The following is a 19,949-nucleotide window of genomic DNA, read 5'->3' on the forward strand; positions in this document are numbered from 1 at the left end:
TTTAAATTTTAAATGTCACATAAATATATTTTTATATATTACTTTAATTGTAAATTAATGTACATTTTTATTTTGAAATATAATATTAATTTAAAATATATAATTCTATATTTATGTAATTATAAATACATAATTGTGAAACAAAAAAAGAAAATAACTGCAGTTCAACAGAAAAAGTCCTCAACAACTCTGTAGATAACAAATTAAGGCAGTTAAAAGTGTGTTTAAAACAGTTCATAATTTATGTGTAAAATTTATAAATTAAAAATAAAAACACATGAAAACTATAGTAGAGAAAAGGTCTGGATGCACCTATAAATTAATATGCATAGAGTAAAAGGTCACTCTTGGAATTCTAAGAAAGTATTATTCATGCAGTAATAAAATAAAATAAAAATTTGTTTTTACACAGGCAATGTTCATTTTGGACCCGTCTTGTGTTTTTAAAAAAGGCTAGATGCAATGTGTGTCTCACAGCGCATTTTAACTTGACTTTAAAAATGCACCACTCACAGCAATAAAGATTGAAAATAGCTGCTAGAAACATTGCAGTGGTCAACAATGCCCTTCTAGCAAAAATAATTGAAAACTGCACAGACAGATGCAATAGTGTACTACAGTATGTGAATGAAGTGGTTTATTTCTTAAGTGTGTTTTATTTGTGAGTGCAATGTAATTGACTATTTTGTTCTTTTTCTCTCCAGTATATGGTAAGCCAGTCCTGCCTCCCAGCTCAGCACCCCCCTCTCCCTTACTTTTTGGGGGTTCTGGGGCCTTTCCCGCCCTGCAGGGTCCAGGAGGAGACATGTTGGATTTTGAGCTGGACCTTGATGGTCAAATTATGGGTGTTCCTGAGCCACCCCCACCCAACGTGGACCACATCCCACGACCTCTCAGCCCTACTAAACTCACACCCATGGTGCACTCCCCTCTGCGCTACCAGAGCGATGCTGAGCTGGAGGCCTTGCGCAAGAAACTGGCCAATGCTCCACGACCACTTAAGAAACGCAGCTCGATTACGGAACCAGAGGGTCCCAATGGGCCCAACATCCAGAAACTCCTCTATCAGCGGTTCAACACCCTGGCTGGAGGGATAGAAGGAGGAGTGGACGGTGTGAGTGGAGGTGGAGGAGTGACTCCATTCTACCAGCCCTCCGTGGCCACAGGTGAAATGCTCTTTGATGCAGACAATGGGAATCAACCTTCAGAAACACCCATCGTGCCCTCGGAGGGCACTGTTGCTGAGGATGTTGTCCCGCAAGGTGATGCCAATGATAATGAGCCCCCAGAACAAGCGGCTGAGACGCTGACCCCTCCAGCACCAGAACTGTCAGAAGACAATAACAATAATCCTGCAGAAACATTAGCAATTTTACCAAGTCCTGTAGCTGAGGCCAGCACACCTGAAGAAGCAGACACCTGTCCCTCATCCCAGCCCACGGTCAGTTTAACTGATACACAGCCTCACACGAACTCAACCTTGTGTATGAATCATTTTCAGTTCTAAACCCATTTAGACTTCCTTTCCTGCACTGCAGTTTTTGCCTTTTGGCAACATTTACTGTTTTAAATATGATGATAATCATCATTGTTGGATAATAATATATTTTTATTTAGATTTATTTAAATTCTTGAGCAGCAAATCAGCATATTAGAATGATTTCTGATTACATTTTTAAAAGAGATTGAAAAAGAAAAAAAAAATACTAATTTGTAGTAGTAATTCACATTACTGTGTTTCATTAAATAAATGCAGCCTTGGTTATCATAAGCCTTCTTTCAAAAACATGAAAAAACTCACCCCACACTTTTGAACATGGTGTAAGTGTGCTACAACATCTATGTCCAAATACACTAATTTTGACAGCGGTATAAATATATGAAAAATCACTTATGTTCACATTTGCCTTTCTAGTTTTCATCTCCTCTTACAATGACAATTGCTCTCATTTGCTGTATCAGAAAGCCACATTAAGTTTTACAATAAGGCCTTGTTAATGTGTTTACATCATTAGTAGCTGATATAGGTTAGAGACAACAATGTCTGAACAAACCATTTAGATCATATTGCTTGCAGCAGTGTGGAGGATGATCAGTCCTAAAGAGCAGATTTGAAAGCAAATCAGATTTTGTGCTGTGTGAACTAAGCCTAATGGTCCATGTCCTCAACAGGGCAAACGCACAAACCTAAAGAAACCCGATTCAGAGCGGACGGGTCACGGCCTTAGAGTGAAGTTCAACCCACTCGCTCTGCTGCTGGATGCCTCACTGGAGGGCGAGTTTGACCTTGTACAAAGGATAATCTATGAGGTATGCCGTGTGAACACACTTTACAAGCTGCTTTATTTTGCACATTTTTAATTAACAAATTCTTCTTTAATTTCTCTCATTTTAAAGGTTGACAATCCCAGCACCCCTAATGATGAGGGCATCACACCCCTCCATAACGCAGTGTGTGCCGGACACCACCACATCGTCAAGTTCCTGCTGGACTTTGGTGTTAATGTGAATGCAGCTGACAGTGATGGCTGGTGAGGACACTTTATTGGGTCTGTCAATGTGAAAGAGATCTATCAGTCTGTTCAAACCATCAGATGCTGAGTAGACACCCACTGACGTGTGTTTGTGTGTGTAGGACGCCCTTGCACTGTGCCGCCTCCTGTAACAGCGTGCACCTGTGTAAGATACTGGTGGAGTCTGGTGCTGCCATCTTTGCCACCACTATCAGTGATGTAGAGACGGCAGCAGACAAATGTGAGGAGATGGAGGAGGGTTACATACAGTGCTCACAGTTTCTCTATGGTAAGAGTGCCTTTTCCTCTGTGGGGCTCATATTGAGAGCTCTGTTGAATCTAATGTGAAAGTGGAGGCAGTTTTTAGGATCAAATCTAAATGCAAGTTACTCTACAAAAGATTGAGAGACTTAAGTCTCAGTTTATGGAAATCTCTGTATAAGAGGACAACATCAAACCAAAAAAAGAACTAAAATGCTTTTTTACAAACACAAACTTCACTTTGATGTTTACTGATTTTATAGATTTTTTTTTTGTGTGTATAAATTTCATTGAACGTTTCTGCTAAGTTCTTATTGTATTTACACTGCTTTAACCAGCAGATGTCCTCAGAGTACAGAGTTTAGAGCGCTTAGAAATGGAAATGACCTGATTCAACCTGATTTTTCATCATTACTTGCCCTTTGTCCAGCTTTTAGGTGTAATCAGAATTCTCCAGAAATCCCATTAACATATTAAGTACACTACCATTCAAAAGTTTTGAGTCAGTATATAAATATTAAAGAGATAGATACTTTTATTCAGCAAGGACACATTCAATTTATATATAAAAAAAATGACAGTAAAGACAATTTTACAAAAGATTTCTATTTCAAATAAATGCTGTTCTTTTGAACTTTCTATTCTGAAAAAAGTATTAGATTGTCTACATGAATATCAAGCAGCACAGCTGTTTTCACTGATAATATGAAATGTTTCTTAACCATCAAATCAGCGTATTAGAATGATTTCTGAAGGATCATGTGACACTGAAGACTGGAGTTTAAAATTCAGCTTTACCATCACAGGAATAAATTACATTTAAAAATATATTAAGATTTATTTTAGTATTTCTAATATTTGACTATATTTTTTGATCAGATAAATGCAGACATGGTGAGCTTCTTTTATAAATATAAAAAAAAAATCTTACTGACCCTAAACTTTTAAAACAGTAATGTTTTACTCAGTACTCGCCAATATAATTATATGTCATTGTTTTTTTTGTGTGGCGCATATGTTAATGCTGTAATATCATACTGAATGAGATATTACCTTGCCTTATTAAGTCCTTTTTCTCTGTGTTCACAGGTGTGCAGGAGAAGTTGGGAGTGATGAATAAGGGAGTTGTGTACGCGCTGTGGGAGTATGAGGCTCAGAGCGCAGATGAGCTTTCCTTTCAGAAGGGTGATGCCATTACTGTCCTACGCAGGAAGGACGATACCGAGACGGAGTGGTGGTGGAGTAAACTCAATGACAAAGAGGGCTATGTGCCTCGGAACCTATTAGGGGTAGGTGCACACACGGGATATAGCAGGAGAGTTTTCCTGTGATGCAAACCTGAATGTTCAGCAGCCATTACTCTGTTTTCAGTGTCACATGATCCTTCAGAAATGATTCTAATATAATGATTTACTGCTCAAGAAACATTTCTTCTTATTATCAATTGTGCTGATAAATATTTTAGTGGAAAGGTTTATTGATGAATAACAAGTTCAAAAGAACAGCATTTATTTGAAATATAAATTTTTTATAACTACATAAATATCTTTCCCTTTTGATCAATTTAATGAATCCTTCTTGAATATATATATTTTTAATTATTTTTATTCTTTGATTCTCTGTAGCTTTACCCCAGAATAAAACCATGTCAGAGGTCTCTGGCGTAACTCTCTCGTGGGTGACCGACCGGACTGATGTCTCGAGGTGTTGAACCTCCGTCTTTCACCTCTATGTGCCACTTGGACCACAGAAGGGGTGAAGCTGCTAAACCCTGAACCTGGAGGCACTATTAACCGCACTACTCAAACACACTCTCCAGCGAACACCAGGCCAAACAAGCAGCCTCAGGTTTCTCGGTCTGCCCCCATCAGCTCAGCCACCAGGCCTCCGTATCTCCTACTCCACTCCTCACGCGCTCTCTTGTATTCATGTAAAATGTATTACAGCTGTACATCACACCTTGGGGATCAAGCATTAATCACTTTGACAAGAGCTTTTCTTTATTTGTAGTTGCTTACCCATGATGCTTTGCTGAGAGGACCAGGGCAGGCAGTGCTCTTTATCAGAGAGAGATTCTGTATACTTGGAATTTAACTGGATGAATGAGAGCTGAGGTTATGTAGGCTTCAAACAAAGGACTTGTGTGTGAATTTTATAGCTCATCTACAAAAACGAGTGTATAAACTGGAAGTATATGAGCGCAGAGAACAAAATATAAATAGTTTGCAATTATTCTGATCTATGACTGAGGAATCCCATAAACTGATGGGCATGTATATGATTCATAAAGGTGCATATAAGTGAGAGTGTATGTGTTGCGTGTGGGATTTATGTATGAGTGTGAATTGTTTTTCTTTTTTTTCTTCCTCCACTGCAGTGAGCATCATACAAAAGTGTGAAGTGCTGAGAAGAGTGTTTTGAAGAATGTGTGTGAAGTGTTAGAAAGATTTAGATGAACCATCATTTCTAAAAGCAGTAAGTATCTAGCTTACAGTGACTTGCAGCATTCGTTTTGTCAGTTTGTTGGCTGTAGAGGGTTTGGCTAGAGTGTCACGGCTCCCATGAATTAAGCTTTTTCAATTATTTTAAACTTTTGTTTTGTTTTTGAATGTTTCTTTATATTATTCCAGCCCATTCCACTCCACTCCACTTTTTAGTCATGTGAAATGATTTTTATATTCTGCCGTTAAGGCAGTGAAGAGCTTTATTGTGGAGTTTAACCTTGTAAATACTGTGATGAGGACAGGAGAGGAGACATGCTTGACTCGATGCTATTAGACTAAACTGCCCGTGTGGGCTTCTGTGAAATACAGTGACTCGCACCTTGTGTTCTAAACATGACAACATAATAAAAAGAAATGAGTCGTAGCAAGAAATCGTCTCACTTTGTGTTATGCTCATTGAACAGTCTCTCCCTCCCTGCTTTTGCTTTGGAAATCGATTTTATAATCCAGTTTTATGCTTTTTAGTGGCCTAAAACAGCCAACACTATAGTAGTATCTGGTTGCTAGAAGCAACACCCATTGACAGCTGATGGAAAGCATATATTGAGGTAAGATGAGATAAAAGTTCTTTAGCTAAAAGTGAAGCAAATGTAGCCCTGTACTCAAATGCAACTATGGACACTAGTTCCATCATTACTATAGAGTTCAGTGGAACTTGCTGCAACCACTGCTTCAGGGGAAAGGCACCCCAGATCTCATACTGAGTAACAACATCATGCTGTAGATCTACCAACTGAACATATAAGTGAAAGTGTATGTGTTGCGTGTGGGATTTATGTATGAGTGTGAATTTTTTTTTTCTTTTTTTCTTCCCCCACTGCAGTGAGCATCATACAAAAGTGTGAAGTGCTGAGAAGAGTGTTTTGAAGAATGTGTGTGAAGTGTTAGAAATATTTAGATGAACCATCATTTCTAAAAGCAGTAAGTATCTAGCTTACAGTGACTTGCAGCATTCGTTTTGTCAGTTTGTTGGCTGTAGAGGGTTTGGCTAGAGTGTCACGGCTGAGTAACAACATCATGCTGTAGATCTACCAACTGAAGAGTTCAGTTTCAATGATTATCCGTCTGTAATTATCAAGTGCTCCTGATTCTGAATGTGTTAAATTGTTTGATCAGGGTTGGAGCTGAACTTTGTAGGAAGGTGGATCTCCAGGAACAGGACTGGGCACACCTGCTGTAGCTTGCTGTCATGAAGGGTCACGAGTCAAATACTGAAAATCCCAAATAGAGAATACAAACAGAACCAAATAGAGATATATTTAGAGCAAAGATTAACTTACTTGAATGACAAGAACTAAGATTAGTATAATAATAATGGTGATGGTGAATTTGATTTTGGAACGTCAGTCTTAAAACAGTTCACTTTATCTGTCTAATCCTGAAGAATTTGAGCTAAGAAATAATTTGACTTAATATTATTCAGTGTATTTCGAATTAAATAGCTGAAGATTTTTGTTGTCATTCAGCTAAAATATATACTGATGGTGGCTGAAGTTGTAGTGATGATGTCACATGGTGCATGTTACGTTTCTCTGCGCTGTCACAGTCTGGCCAATCACAGAAGTTTGTTGGTTTTAACTGGTTAAGGTTAATTCATAGAGATTGAGCCGTTTTTCAATGTTGGCGTTACCTAACTGCCTAAAATAGTATATGCAATTAAAATATCCAAGTTTACCTTCGTTGTTCAAACCCCTCGGAAACAAAAAAATAAAAATTAGATGTCCTTCTTACAGCGTTGACTAAACCTGTCGTATAATGAAGTTAATGAATGTTTGTAAGGTAATCTGCATTCATGGTTTTCCTCAACTCAGAACAAAGCCAGCATTAAATAAATAAAAAAAAAAAAAAAAAGGCAATAAATACATACAAATAGTTATTTTGGATGCATCTCCCAATATGGACACTAGGTGGCAGTACTAGACAGTTTTGACAGCAACTTCTTAAAGGGTTGAATTTTTTAAAGCCTATGCTTTTTATAAAAGCAAAGAAAAAGAATTCAAAAATGTAAAGAAATAAAGCCTAGAATACTTAATGTAAAATGCTAAGAGAGCTACGGTCTCTTGGGTGGGGAGCCCTTGAGATTATGGCAAATAATGACCTTGTAAATCCATCAATGAAATAACCTTAAAGTACAGGGATTATCCTACAGGTTATAAACATTTAACAGGTCTGTAAATACAAACCAAGCCTCAAATAACACTAGAACACCCAAGCAGTGCATTTTTTCTGGCAAGTAAATAAGGTGATTGATTGAAAACTACAGAAAACAAATTTTGTTGATCTTTTAGCAATAACACATGCACACAATACACTCCATGGGCCAAAGGGACTTTATTTCTGGTGTTAATCTCCATCTTCAACACTGCAGGACGTTTGAGATACAAAATCCTTCACACTGATGGAAGACTCATCTAACTTTAGTGCCACTACCATTTGGGTGGAGTGTATGTTCCTTGACGTAGTTAAGATTATTGATACTGGAGGAAAGGAGGACTGGTGGAGGCATGGAAGGAGTTAAGTTAGGAGTCACGAAGTGTTCACTTCTGCTCAGGCATAAGGTCATCAATTGACTGGCCTGCCTCCAGGTGTTTCTCCATCTCTACAAGCAGCTTAACTCCATCCACTACCATCTGAACCAGCTCAACCTCAGAGAAGCCCAGACGGTCTGCGTTGGAGATGTCAAAGACACCGCCTACTGCAGCAGTGTCAACTCCACCTGGAGACGAGAGCAAGTTTAGTACTGGAGACTACATCCTGTTCAGGTAACAGAACTGCAGGTGAACATGTACCTGTTCCACGCTTCTGGAGCCTCAGTCGCTTGAGGATCTCGCCAAACTTCTCATGCTTGCTGAGGTTAGGAAGTTTGACATGAACACCACCACGCAACCCTGTGCCCAGGTTGGAGGGGCAGGTTAGGACGTAGCCCAAGTGTTCGTTCCACATGAACTCGTGGCCCTTCTCTTTGAACAGCTCCTCAATCTGCAGGACAAACCAGTTAGGATTTAACAATGTGCCCACACTGGAGATGACGGCAATGCTGTAGAGCTCGGAATGTTTTACACACACACACACCTTTGTGAGGCCTGTGCAGAAGCGATTGAAGACTTCCTTCATGTTGCCGCCTTTCTGCATGGAAATAACACGAAGGTGGTCTTCCTCATTCACCCAGACCAGGAATGTCTTGTTGTCGTTGTGCCTATAAAGCATTATGAAGAATAATTAGTCGTTTAAAACAAAGACTATAGAATACCCAAGACATGTCACTCATAGTTTTGAATGGAGAAAAATGCTATGCTCTATGGCTGCTCTATCAAATGAAGCCCCGCCTTCTGAGCAAAAGAGCCAATCGCTAATCGTTAAGGTCAGCGCATCACTGCAGCTGCCTTTAGAAGTCCCGGTTGCTATAGAAACTGTCAGCGTTTTCAGATGTGCTCTTAGGACTGCGCATGTGCACTGGCTGATCTAGCCTGATAAAAATAGTCGTCATTTTATTGATTTATTTATAAGTTTGGAAACCAGTTTTGGAAAATTTGAGGTTTCCCCATTCAAAGAGATAGGAGCTTCACTTGCATACCCGAGAGGAGTTTCAAAGATAGCCACTGGGTGACTTGACTTGCCTTAAAGGGACTCGTTTAAAATATACTAGTCAACATTTGAAGTGGATCAAAAGCTATCAAAGCTGTCCTAAAACCAAAATGCATTCTTGTCTTAGGACAACTTTGAACTTTTTTTGATACACTTCAAATGTTGACAGTGCTGTACCATCATATCGATTTTTATCATGGTACCAAAATTTTCATGTCTAGTTGAAGTCACTCAAATGTTAGTAATAAAATATAAAAACCAAATAATCTTTATAGGGTATAAACAAATTCTTCCATTTTATATTATATTAAGATGGCACATTATAATAAGACAATACAAACCATAATATATTAGTCCTGACATGGATGTTTTCTTATTTCTTACTCCAAAAATAACACATTAAATCATTAAAAAAAAAAATTCTAAAAATTACCAAAAAAAAAAAATCTTAAAAGGGTAAAATGAACGAATTTTATAATATTAAAGACAGAACCTAATAAACAATAAATATTATTAAAAAAAAAAAAAAAAAAAAAAAAAAAAAAAAAAAAAAAAAAGGTACAAAATGCCAACATTACTTTTCATCTCAAGACAGATTTACCCATTAAAAATATTATTAGTAGTAAATCTCCATAAGAGAAAAGAGGAAAAAAAAACAAACATACAATTTATATAATAATAATAATAATAATAATAATAATAATAATAATAATAATAATAAAATAAATCCTCTTAGATGGCAAATTTTAATATTCCTTTTAATGAAGAGTAATGGACCTAAAAGGCCGGTCTCACTCACCAGATCCCTCTGGCATCGGGCCAGTCACGTGCCATCCCAGAGGCCAGCAGCAGCGGGGACACAGGCTTATCAAACAGGAAGTGGTCATCAATCAGCTGCTGCTGCTCCTCCTCGGTCATGTCCTTGAGGGCATAGTACTTTCCTTTAAGATCGCCATCAAGGGCTCCCAAAGCTGTGAAGACCACAACACAACTGCATCATTACAGAGTGGATGCTTCAATCACTTGTTTCCGCCCATCCCTCTTGAACGACCAATTATGAATCATGTGCATCCCATGAAGAGAGATGCCTAGACGAGCTCACCCTCAACGGACAGACCCTCGATGGCCCGTCTCTCCCCACGGCTGCAGTGAGGAGGGAGGCAGAAGCCACGGATGCTCCTGCCAGTTCGCACTCTGGAGCTCAGGACGTAGTTGGGGTCAAGGTCGTCACCACCCTATTAAAAACAGCGCCGACAAATTAACAGGCAACTATTTTAAAATATTAAACCCAATTAGATGCACCAGACAGTCGCGGTGTACCTGGAGGTTGTCTGGGTTCAGGTCAGTTTTGTGTTTGTCTGTGGGTTTGTATCCCCCGTGGCGGTCCTCAATGACAGGGTCCAGGAGATCTTTGAACACTTCATACGTCTCCTCGTCTCCAGCAACGCAGCCCACCGTCATGATGAAAGGATGACCTGGAACACAAGATCAGCATGGTCACAACTTTTGGAATCTTTCAAACCAACAGCAAACAGATTGTCACAGGCAAAGGTTTAATCTAGCCACATGTCATGTTTATTATTGCATGGTTGGCCTTGCAGTAATCATGAGATTCAAGAAGACGATCTCTTTTGTTGGACTTCACGAATAGAACACCTTAGACTCATTGCAACTTTCTTGCTTGGGGTTTAAAAAAAAAAAAAAAAAAAAAAAAAAAAAAAAAAAAAAAAAGGCTAACTTGCATTAGCCATCAGGATTACATCAGGTGGGATAAGGAAGCAGCAAAGGATGCAAATCATAATGTTATTACACTAGAGTGCAACTAGGTTCAGTGTCTTCATTTTGGTAACATCAGGCCCAAGAAAGCTTTGAATAGGACTATTACGTACGTACTAAATGCATGTTTTTTTTTTTTTTTAAAGCACTAAGCCTAAATGTGCAAGAGTCCCTGGACTCCATAGAGATTCAGAACTGATATTCAAGCTTATTTGTTTGTTTTAACATCTAATTATTAAGCTATGGACTCACAGGACAATGAATGTTTTCATTCAAAATTAAAATTAACGTTACACAAACTGTTTCATGCATTACTAGCAAAGTATTGAGACCCACTATTATTAGCAAACTGCGCCATTACAGCACAGCCAGGAATTATGATTTTACTTAATTTCTTAAAAAAAAAAAAAAAAAAAAAAAAAAGGCCAACTAGAAATACATTCAAGCCATTTCATCTTCAAAGAACTTGAAAGTGTAACCCGTGCCGCCTTTAAGTTTACTTTGATAACTAGAAATGAAAAACACCAATTATATGTACTATACTGGAGTCTGAAAGTTGCATTTGTTCGTTATTCATGATAGATTTGTGATAGCCTGGCGATTAAAAAAAATAAAACGTGCTAGTTGGCTGCAGGTGCTATTAGGGGGAGGGACAGTCTCATTCTAGAGTATATGATTGGTCAAAAACAGCAGTACAGGATGATTCACATTTTTGGACACTCACACATTATTCGATTAAAAGCCGCAAAACTCAAATTTGCTTCGACATTTGGTCACCTTGCACCCAAGCGCTGGTTGAAACCATGGTACTCTGGCATTTTGAAGAAGGGTCGTTTACCTGGGTTGTCCACCCCGGTTTGAATGACGTCATCCACGGTAAATCCGCTGGGGGTCTGTTTGTCCCGAAGGTTTGCGTACATCTCGAGCGTCAGCACCTTCGCCATGTGGTTGTTGTGCTGGCTGAGGTCGGGAAACTCCTGCTCAGCGGTGTAGTTCATCTTCAGCTGGTTGTGAGTGTTACCGAATGGCATGGTTGCGTCTACCTGGTGTAAATATTTGGAAACAAGGACGCGTTGAAAGGCAAGTTCAAATCCAATTCAAGCACGAGGACAAAGCCAGCCCCTCAGCTGCATTAATAGTGACGTAACAGCATTAAAGCGCATTTTCTAAAACGGAGGAATTCGTTTAAATTCGCTTGAACAGTTACAGCAACAAACGGTCGTGGGATGACGACAAATGTGCTCGGTGACGTTATGTCACGCAGGGCAGAAAATATGATGGAATGTGGTGCGCGCGTCCGATAAATGACGCGTCATTACAAAATGCATTCAAATGCATGCAGATATTGAACGTTATGTAATACCTCCAGTGCATTACGAAGGTCGTGTACGGGAATCGTTTATTATTCTTTGAAGCATGCGAATGCGTAATGCGCAACGTCTCCAAAGACCTTGCAGAGAAGGAGGCTGACTGCAAGGTCGTTGCTGATGTTTGGGACAAAAGCACCTTGGCATGCACGTATCCGCATTCTTTTGGCCAGGATACCATTTAAAGCGTTTAATTTGACATTTCTATGCTCTCTACACGTTTAAAGAGTTTAGCAAAACAAAACAGCGCATTGCAAATTGCAAACATAGCTTAAATACGCGACTTCCCTTTGAATGTCGATGCATTCCTCATCATAATTTAATCATTAATACAGCCCACAAGTGTATGTTTTTGTAAATTGATCTGGCAGCGCTATCACGTCATATCTTCTGAATATTATAATAATAAAGGCTTGATTTAATGATCTCAAACAAAATCCATACCTTATACTGATTTTCTTTGGGAAAGCGGAATTAATCCTTCCTAAAGTCCACCAGAACCCACACAAAGACTGATAATGGTGTCCAGAAATAAGCGGCTTTGTGGGGTTTTTATATCGAGCCCGAGCTCTCCTCTGATTGGACGCTATTTGAGTCCATTCATTCTATTGGGCAATCACATCCACAGCATCCAGTATTTGCTTACATTGGTCACGTGATGTTTTTTCCTTGACGGCTCTTGTCATGATTGACAACACAGTTGAACAATGTGGAATTCGATCACATGCATTTATCAGACTCTCTTGTCTAGCATCTTAACGACTGCGTCATCATGAAAATGTCTAACCTGTACGAACCGAGTCCCCAATATAAGATAGGTTTATTTAGCCTACTTTTTTTATTATTATTATTAAGGGAATCAACTTATATTAGTCGACTACATTATACAATTCTTATCAGATTGTGTGTGTGTGTATTTGTTTATTTATTTATTGCTATAGTCTTTTTCACAGACACCCTGGAAACCTTTGAGGGACCCCATAATCTGGTTTATTGTTCTGGTTGAATCATTTCTGCCACACTACGTTTTAAAGTCTTTCTAACTGTCTGTCTGTTTGTGTTTGTTTAGCTTTTAATATACATCACCATAATGCACCATTACTTTGATGTAGTGTTTTTTTGGTTATGTTTTCCCAGGAAATTAATTTTGGTTAGCATTTATTGCTGGTTTCATGTTTTCGTCTTGCAGATTGCCTTATGAAGCAGATCAGAGTTTATATGCTTCTGTCTCTCTCTCTTTAAGCATTCTCCAGTTTTGCTCTGTTACATGATACATTTGGCAGTATCTGTATACAAATGAATATGAATTAACAAAATGCTTTAGTCTCTAAACAAAGTCATCAGTCTGCTGTGCTTTAGATTTCAGTGTAACTCAACCCTAAATCAAATCTTTCAGTAACATAATATTCTGTTCAGTTCATTGTATCATTGGTATATTGTAGATACACTATTTTTTGTTAAAAGAAGCTTTTATGGAGCAAGGACCCATTAAATTGATCAGAAGGGATAGTAAAGACATTTATAATGTGCTATATTTGTAATATTCACTGAAGACTGGAGTAATGGCTGCTGAAAATTAAGCGTTGACATCAATAAATTACTTTTTAAAATGTAAATTGTAATAATATTTTACAATAGTACTGTTTTACTGTATTTTTAATCAAATACAGTAAATAAAAGTTAGGGTCAGCATAAGATACTTCTTTCAAAAATGTTTAAACAATCTTACTGACCCCACACTTTTAAACAATAGTGTGTTATCTACCATATAGTAGCCGACCCTGTAAGGATTTTGCATGAAAATTGTTACCATAATTTGGACGTTTGCTGCTTGTTTTAGACAGACTTTGCTTCAGTCTTCTCTGTATATTGCTAATGAGAACCTTCTGGATTTCCTGGATTTAGGGACCACCTGCTGTGAAGGAAATGATATACTGCTCCTGTAAGTGTGAGGTTGTTGCCATTGTGAGTCTGAGCTGTGTTTTTACTAGAGACACAGCTTTAAATATAGTCTCCTGTGTACAGTAAGCTCACCTAGGAGCTTAACCGTGGGCTCATGGAGAGACATCCATGCTGAGCAGATAATGCCATCTCCACAGCGCTTGACTTCTAGTGTAGTTCAGTGCTGCCAGTGCTGCCTCTTCCTCATGCTTTATCAGAAATCACATAACGTACTGCTGTTTGTGTCATGTTAACCTGTATCTTTCAGTTTGTCTGTACTGTAGTAGGCTATCCCAGAAGGCCAAACCCGACCACACCCCCTTTTTCAGCTTTAATGAAGGTACGACACACATTTTATGATGTCTAGTTTTCAACTTAGCATTAGCATAAACAACTGGTATGCTGGTGAATGAAGGCACTGTGAAATTTTCTTTTAATTATTGTACAAAGACAGTTTGATTTGAGAAAGAGAGAACGTGTCTCTGAATGAAGCCTAAGTCTGCATCTGATGAGTATTCATGATGGCAGTGTTTTCCCCCCTCAACCCTGTGGACTGTTTTTTCTCCCTGGTTCAGGGAGTGCACCGTAGTGTGCAGCAATCACATTTTGACAGGGTGAGACAAACGCTGATGTCATGGAGGGTATAGGGCAGAATATTTTGCCTTTAGCTTGCTCGTTTTTATAGATACAAAGCATTGGGCAGAATAACGATGGACGAAAACAACACCGCATGTATGCTAAAGCAGAACAAAAGAGCAGCTATAACTGCATGTCATGCTAATTGTCACCTTGAGAAGCTCACAAAGCACTACTAGAATAATGAAGTATTCTCAGATCATTTTTTCTTACTCAGAAGGCTAACAGCCTAGAAAGTCTCTCCCCATCCGCATTGTCTGTCAAGCCCTCCTGACAGGGAGCTGTCAAAATCACCCCGTCCCTCTCTTCAAATGTCTCATTTGCATCGCTCTTGAGAGCATTTAATCCGTTCTTTCTCCCCTCCTCCTCTTCCTCAGTCACCTCTCTGAAGCTCTGTGTAGAGGCCAGATCAGCACTATTTAATGATCACAGACAGGAAACCAAAAATTATTAAAATGTATTTAAATCTATTACTTATTCAAAACTCCTTTGGATGGTGATTTTAATATAACCGCACCTCAGTGCTAAGCTTATGTACACCACCATTCAAAACTTTGAGGTCAGTAAGATATTAAAAGGAAATTAATACTTTTATTTAGCAAGAACTCATTAAAGACATTTATAATGTAACAAATCTTGAAAAAATGTATCATGGTTTCCACAAAAATGTTAAGCTTCCCAGTTGTTTTCAATATTGATAATAGTAACAAATGAATCAGCATATTAGAATGATACTGAAGAGTAAGCTTTGCCATCACAGGAATGAATTACATTTTAAAATATATTCAAATATGAAACGTTTATTTTAAATTGTAATAATATTTTACAGTATTACTCAGGGTTCCCGCGGGTCCTTAAAAAGTCTTAAATGTAGCTGTATCAAATTTAAGGCCATAAAAAGTATTAAAAAAGAATAAGAAAGTCAATTATAATTTCAAGAAAATTTGGGGACGGAAAGACCAGAATTGCGATATGGCTTAATGTGACGATTAAACTTCAAAAGGCTATGATTCATTAAATAAACATGAGCTCTGATTGTTTCAAAGTCCACTGCTGTGCTGCTTTGTGCACTGCCGTTACCGGGGAAATATATATATTTTTTTTGGTTATATTTCTGCCCTTCTGAAAGCGCCACCTGCTGGCAGAGAATGAATGTGCACTTTCAATAAGCCTGTTTTTGCCTGTTCAGACCAATGTGAAAATCAACCCATGTTTTTACCCTGCAAACACACAGAGCTGTAAATTTGAACTGGTGGATCGATAAGAAGATAATGCATTATAAAAATCTAAACAGTAAATGTATTATATATAATATAATAATTTATCTATAATTGTTTAAATTAATATAATAATTAATACTTTTGCCCCATCCATTTTCTTAAAAATGGTTTAAAGGCTGAAATGTGAAGTGTATCATTTTAGAAAACTTTTTGTTTTTGTTCTGGTATTAATTTTATTTGTGCAGGTCTTAAATTTGAGTTTAAAAACCTGCAGAAACCCTGATTACTGAGTATTTACTGTTTTTTGATTAAACAAACACAGCCTTGTTGAGCATAAGGGACTTCTTTCATAAATATTAAAACATTAAAACATCAAGTTTTGCATGCAGCATGAAGTTTGTTGAAAAAAAGAGGAAAATATGTGATAATCTTCATTTAATTTTAACTGTAACTTAATAAGCATTTCTGAATTGTTGAATATGATGTCTATCAAAGGCTATTTCACCTCATTTTTGTATATACTCACCACCAGGAATGAATGAGAGAGAAATGAGAGAAGTCAGTGCAGCACATCATACATTACATATTGCCTTAAAATGATCATATAAGCCATTTCTATCTGGCCTGCCTCAGAATGCTCTTGCGTACAGTGACATCGAGCTGAAGGTCAACAGGATTCCTCAGCTTGGCTGTTTTCCTCATTTTCTGTTGATGCATCCCAGCCAGGTAGATTAAAGATATCTATTGTTGCTCATCTGCCTTAAAAAACCCAGGTTACATTGCTTATTGACTGACACTTACATTGACCAATAGCCAAATCCAAAAGCATCACTCCGATACTTTTTGAACTGATGAGCGTTATGTCTATAAAGGTCCCTGAAGCTGTTTGCAGTATTAAAGCGGTTGACCTAGAGCCATACGTTTGGAAAAAACTGCCCAAGAATGGATAGAAAGCTCATTTATATTATAGTTATTAGTCGCATTAATTAGAGTAGAGCACTTTTAGAGACTTCTGATAAGCTGAACTACTTCACAATGAAAATACACTGTATATGGAATAATAAATCGTTAAAGATGCGCAGAACTAGTGCATGACGTGATGTAATACTAAAAAACAACTGTACAACTATGGCAGATTGCCCAAATCTTTCGAGCAAAATGGCAGGCGCTATTGTACGCAACAGCTTGGTGCAACCAATTTTCCAGCTCCTCCATTCAGCGCACAGTAAAGATTGGCTTCGCCTTTGCTCTCGACCTATTGTGGTCACAGAGGCTGGCAGTGGTAGAGGCCATTTAAATTTTAACCAGTCAAATGAATGTAGGTCAGCATCGGCTTTCATAAGAGCTCAATTATCTTGAATAATAAATCTAGACTGCTGTCCCTCCTGCAGTGACAGAGCCCATCCATGAGTGGAGAGCCTGCCCTTCAGACGCTGCACCAAACAACAGTGTATTCAGCTGAGAGAGTGAAGCTGGACAAGAACACACTGTAGAGTTCAGCACTTAACTGTAAACTGCCTCATGGGCTTTGTTTCAGGACTTTAGGTATATGGTATGGCTGTTAAAAAGCTATGCATGATTGTTAACACACTTGCTGGTGTGATCTTGAAGGAATATTTATGTTTATGAAATTATGATAATTGTATCATAATTTCTATATTTGTTTGTTGTCATATTTTCTACTTGTTTCATAACTTTTTAATCATAATTTTGACTTAGTAATTATGATTTATTTAGTCATCACTTTTAAGTTTTATCTCATAGTTGCAATTTTGCTTCTCATAATTTCAACTTTTATGTCATAATTATGATTTTTTTTCCATAAGCTGTACTTTTTATCTAATAATTAGTATCTCATAATTTTGACTTATCCTAATTTTGACAGTTGTCATAATTATTTCTGTTCTCATAATTTCAATTTTTATGTCATAATTTATTTTTAATCATAATTTTTTACTTTTTATCTCATAATGATGACTTAGTATTTCATAATTGTGACTTTTTCTTATATATTTGACTTTTTATCATAATTTTTAATTTTGTCAAAATTGATTACAAACATTGAACGTTGATTTTTAAACATAATTTATACTTCTTATTTCATAATTATTGCTTTTTTATCATTTTGACTTTTTGTCATAATTTTACTTTTTACCATAATTTTGACTTAGTATCTCATAATTGTGACTTTTTTTTAACCATAATTTGACTTTTGTCATAATTATGATTTTATCGTAATTTTTACTTTTTATCTCATAATTATGACTTAGTATCTCTTAATTTTTATCTTTGTCATAATTTTGACTTTTTATCTCAAAACTATTATTTATCATAATGTTGACTTTATTTATTTATTTGTTTATTTGTCTGTGCATCCCTGGTGCATTTAAAAAAAATACTATTAGTTTCTTTAGAGATAAAACATTTAAAGATGAAAAACCTGGAATATTCCTCACAAATGGGACTGATTAAAGCACAGTGTAACAACATGCTTTGCTGGGTGTTGGTCTCTTTAGTACCAGACCTGCATATTAAACCACTAAGCACTCAGAAGCACTCTTATAATGGATCTCAAGTGAAAGTAAGACTTTCAGCCTTTCTGTATCATGCTTCGAGGGATTATGCTTAGTGCTTGTGAAGAGCTCTGCGGTAATGATTCCTTGTTCCAAAGTACATAACATGTACGTTGTTTAGAGTAAGACATGTTTTGCTTAATGTAGTGCACTTAGCTGACTCACCGAAAAACAGCTCTCAGCTGCAGATGGGATGGAGCATGCAACAAACACACTGCATTACATAACACACTTACATATTGTCTCATTCACTAACATTACACACACACTGTTTCTCACTGAGTTACACAGCATGCGATGTCACAGTGAGGTGCATGGGCTATGCAGAGGGATTGGTGTGTGTATCAGAGAAGATCATGTCTGTAACAGGTTTATATGATATGGAACTACCGCTCTCACCCAAATCCACATCGATCACACTGATTGTGTTTTGAATTTCATAAGGAGTGGAGTGGGTAGGGTCTTTCTCTGGACACGTGTGGAGGCATGCATATGATCCTGCATGACAGCTCAGTTGACTTGCTCTAGTTCTGCCATTATATACAGCAGACCTCATCTGGAGCTGTGACTGTTTTGGAACAGTCTGCATTTTGTGTGTGACTGTGTCCATCACAAAAAACGTGTGGGAATCTTGAGCTGAGTAATATCAGTTGAGTTGTGGCCATGCTAACAACACTAACCTCTAACAAGCATAAAGTACACAACATTTTTAACTAATTGTAGTTGTAGTTTCCAGTTTTGCTTGATATTGTTTTTGTTTTTTGTTTTTTTGGTCTAATGAATACCTTGAAGATGTCTGGAACATTTTTTTTTTTTCATTTTTGTTAAATCTGTGTTTGTAGACTGAGTGTTAATTTTTTTTTTTCTAGAGTTGATATTGTATTGTTTTGCAATGTTCTGTTTTTTTGATATTTTAAATTGTTTATTCAAAAAAATAATTTCTGTTATTTTGAATTTAGATATTGAAAATGTTTGTACATTTGTTTGGGCTTTTTTGTAAATATTGTACATTTTTACATTTAGATCATTTTTGCTGTCATCTAACACATTCACATTAGCTCAGGTCAATAATAGGTCACAACAATAATAATAATAGTAACCTTTGATTTTTAATAATGTATTAGTAAATGTTGAATAGAACAGTAACTAAATTTAGAATTTTCATTCTTAGCTCACATGAGCTAATGACTTAATAAGAACTTATTATAAAGTGTCTATATATATATATATATATTTTAAATAATATATATATATATATATATATTTTTTTTTTTTTAAATAAACATTAAATAGCATCATTAAATGTAATCTTTATGAAATCTCAAAATGAGTACCCAGTATTTCATACTGTAAATTATGATGTTGTGATGTCTAAATTCACTTGTAGCATTTAAAAAACAATTGACTTTAGTTTTAATCTGATGTTATTGTTATTTAATTCATTTAGACAAATTTATCAGATTTATCATGAATAACATGAAAATATTTATGAGTTTATCTTTATTGTTTCTTTATTCTATTCTATAATGGCTGTAATGTTTTCATTCTGGTATATTTTTCAGTTCAGTTTTTA

At 36.9% G+C, this 19,949-nt stretch overlaps 2 protein-coding genes across 7 annotated transcripts in view; one reads left to right on the top strand and one right to left on the bottom strand.

The window, feature by feature from the left end:
• The window catches only part of LOC109113857 (apoptosis-stimulating of p53 protein 1-like), a 55,631-nt gene extending 49,981 nt beyond the window's left edge, over positions 1-5,650 (top strand). For all 6 annotated transcript variants that reach the window (XM_042746691.1, XM_042746692.1, XM_042746690.1 and 3 more), the window contains 6 exons: positions 705-1,441; positions 2,173-2,310; positions 2,398-2,531; positions 2,636-2,802; positions 3,864-4,063; positions 4,400-5,650. In XM_042746691.1, the coding sequence (XP_042602625.1) occupies positions 705-1,441; positions 2,173-2,310; positions 2,398-2,531; positions 2,636-2,802; positions 3,864-4,063; positions 4,400-4,441 (1,418 nt within the window). In that variant the 3' untranslated portion in view covers positions 4,442-5,650. The remainder of the gene's footprint in view (positions 1-704; positions 1,442-2,172; positions 2,311-2,397; positions 2,532-2,635; positions 2,803-3,863; positions 4,064-4,399) is intronic.
• Positions 5,651-7,590: 1,940 nt separating this feature from the next.
• LOC109113381 (creatine kinase B-type) lies at positions 7,591-11,672 on the bottom strand. Its single transcript, XM_042746695.1, has 7 exons — positions 11,478-11,672; positions 10,184-10,338; positions 9,966-10,098; positions 9,663-9,834; positions 8,351-8,474; positions 8,068-8,257; positions 7,591-7,994 (listed from the first exon to the last, which is right to left on the bottom strand). Exons 1-7 carry the CDS (start codon positions 11,668-11,670, stop codon positions 7,816-7,818), a joined length of 1,146 nt encoding a protein of 381 aa, XP_042602629.1. The 5' UTR covers positions 11,671-11,672; the 3' UTR covers positions 7,591-7,815.
• Between the last annotated feature and the right edge of the window lie 8,277 nt (positions 11,673-19,949).

The sequence above is a fragment of the Cyprinus carpio genome, chromosome B20 (genome assembly GCF_018340385.1).
Source record: "Cyprinus carpio isolate SPL01 chromosome B20, ASM1834038v1, whole genome shotgun sequence".
NCBI lineage: Eukaryota > Metazoa > Chordata > Actinopteri > Cypriniformes > Cyprinidae > Cyprinus > Cyprinus carpio.

Excerpts from the sequence above, each read along its gene's own strand:
- LOC109113381 (XM_042746695.1), bottom strand. The coding sequence starts at position 11,670 with ATGCCATTCGGTAACACTCACAACCAGCTGAAGATGAACTACACCGCT. Across the intron at positions 9,835-9,965 it reads CGAGGGTCTGTCCGTTGAGG|CTTTGGGAGCCCTTGATGGC; the intron begins GTGAGCTCGTCT and ends TGGTCTTCACAG. Across the intron at positions 8,258-8,350 it reads TCTGCACAGGCCTCACAAAG|ATTGAGGAGCTGTTCAAAGA; the intron begins GTGTGTGTGTGT and ends TTTGTCCTGCAG.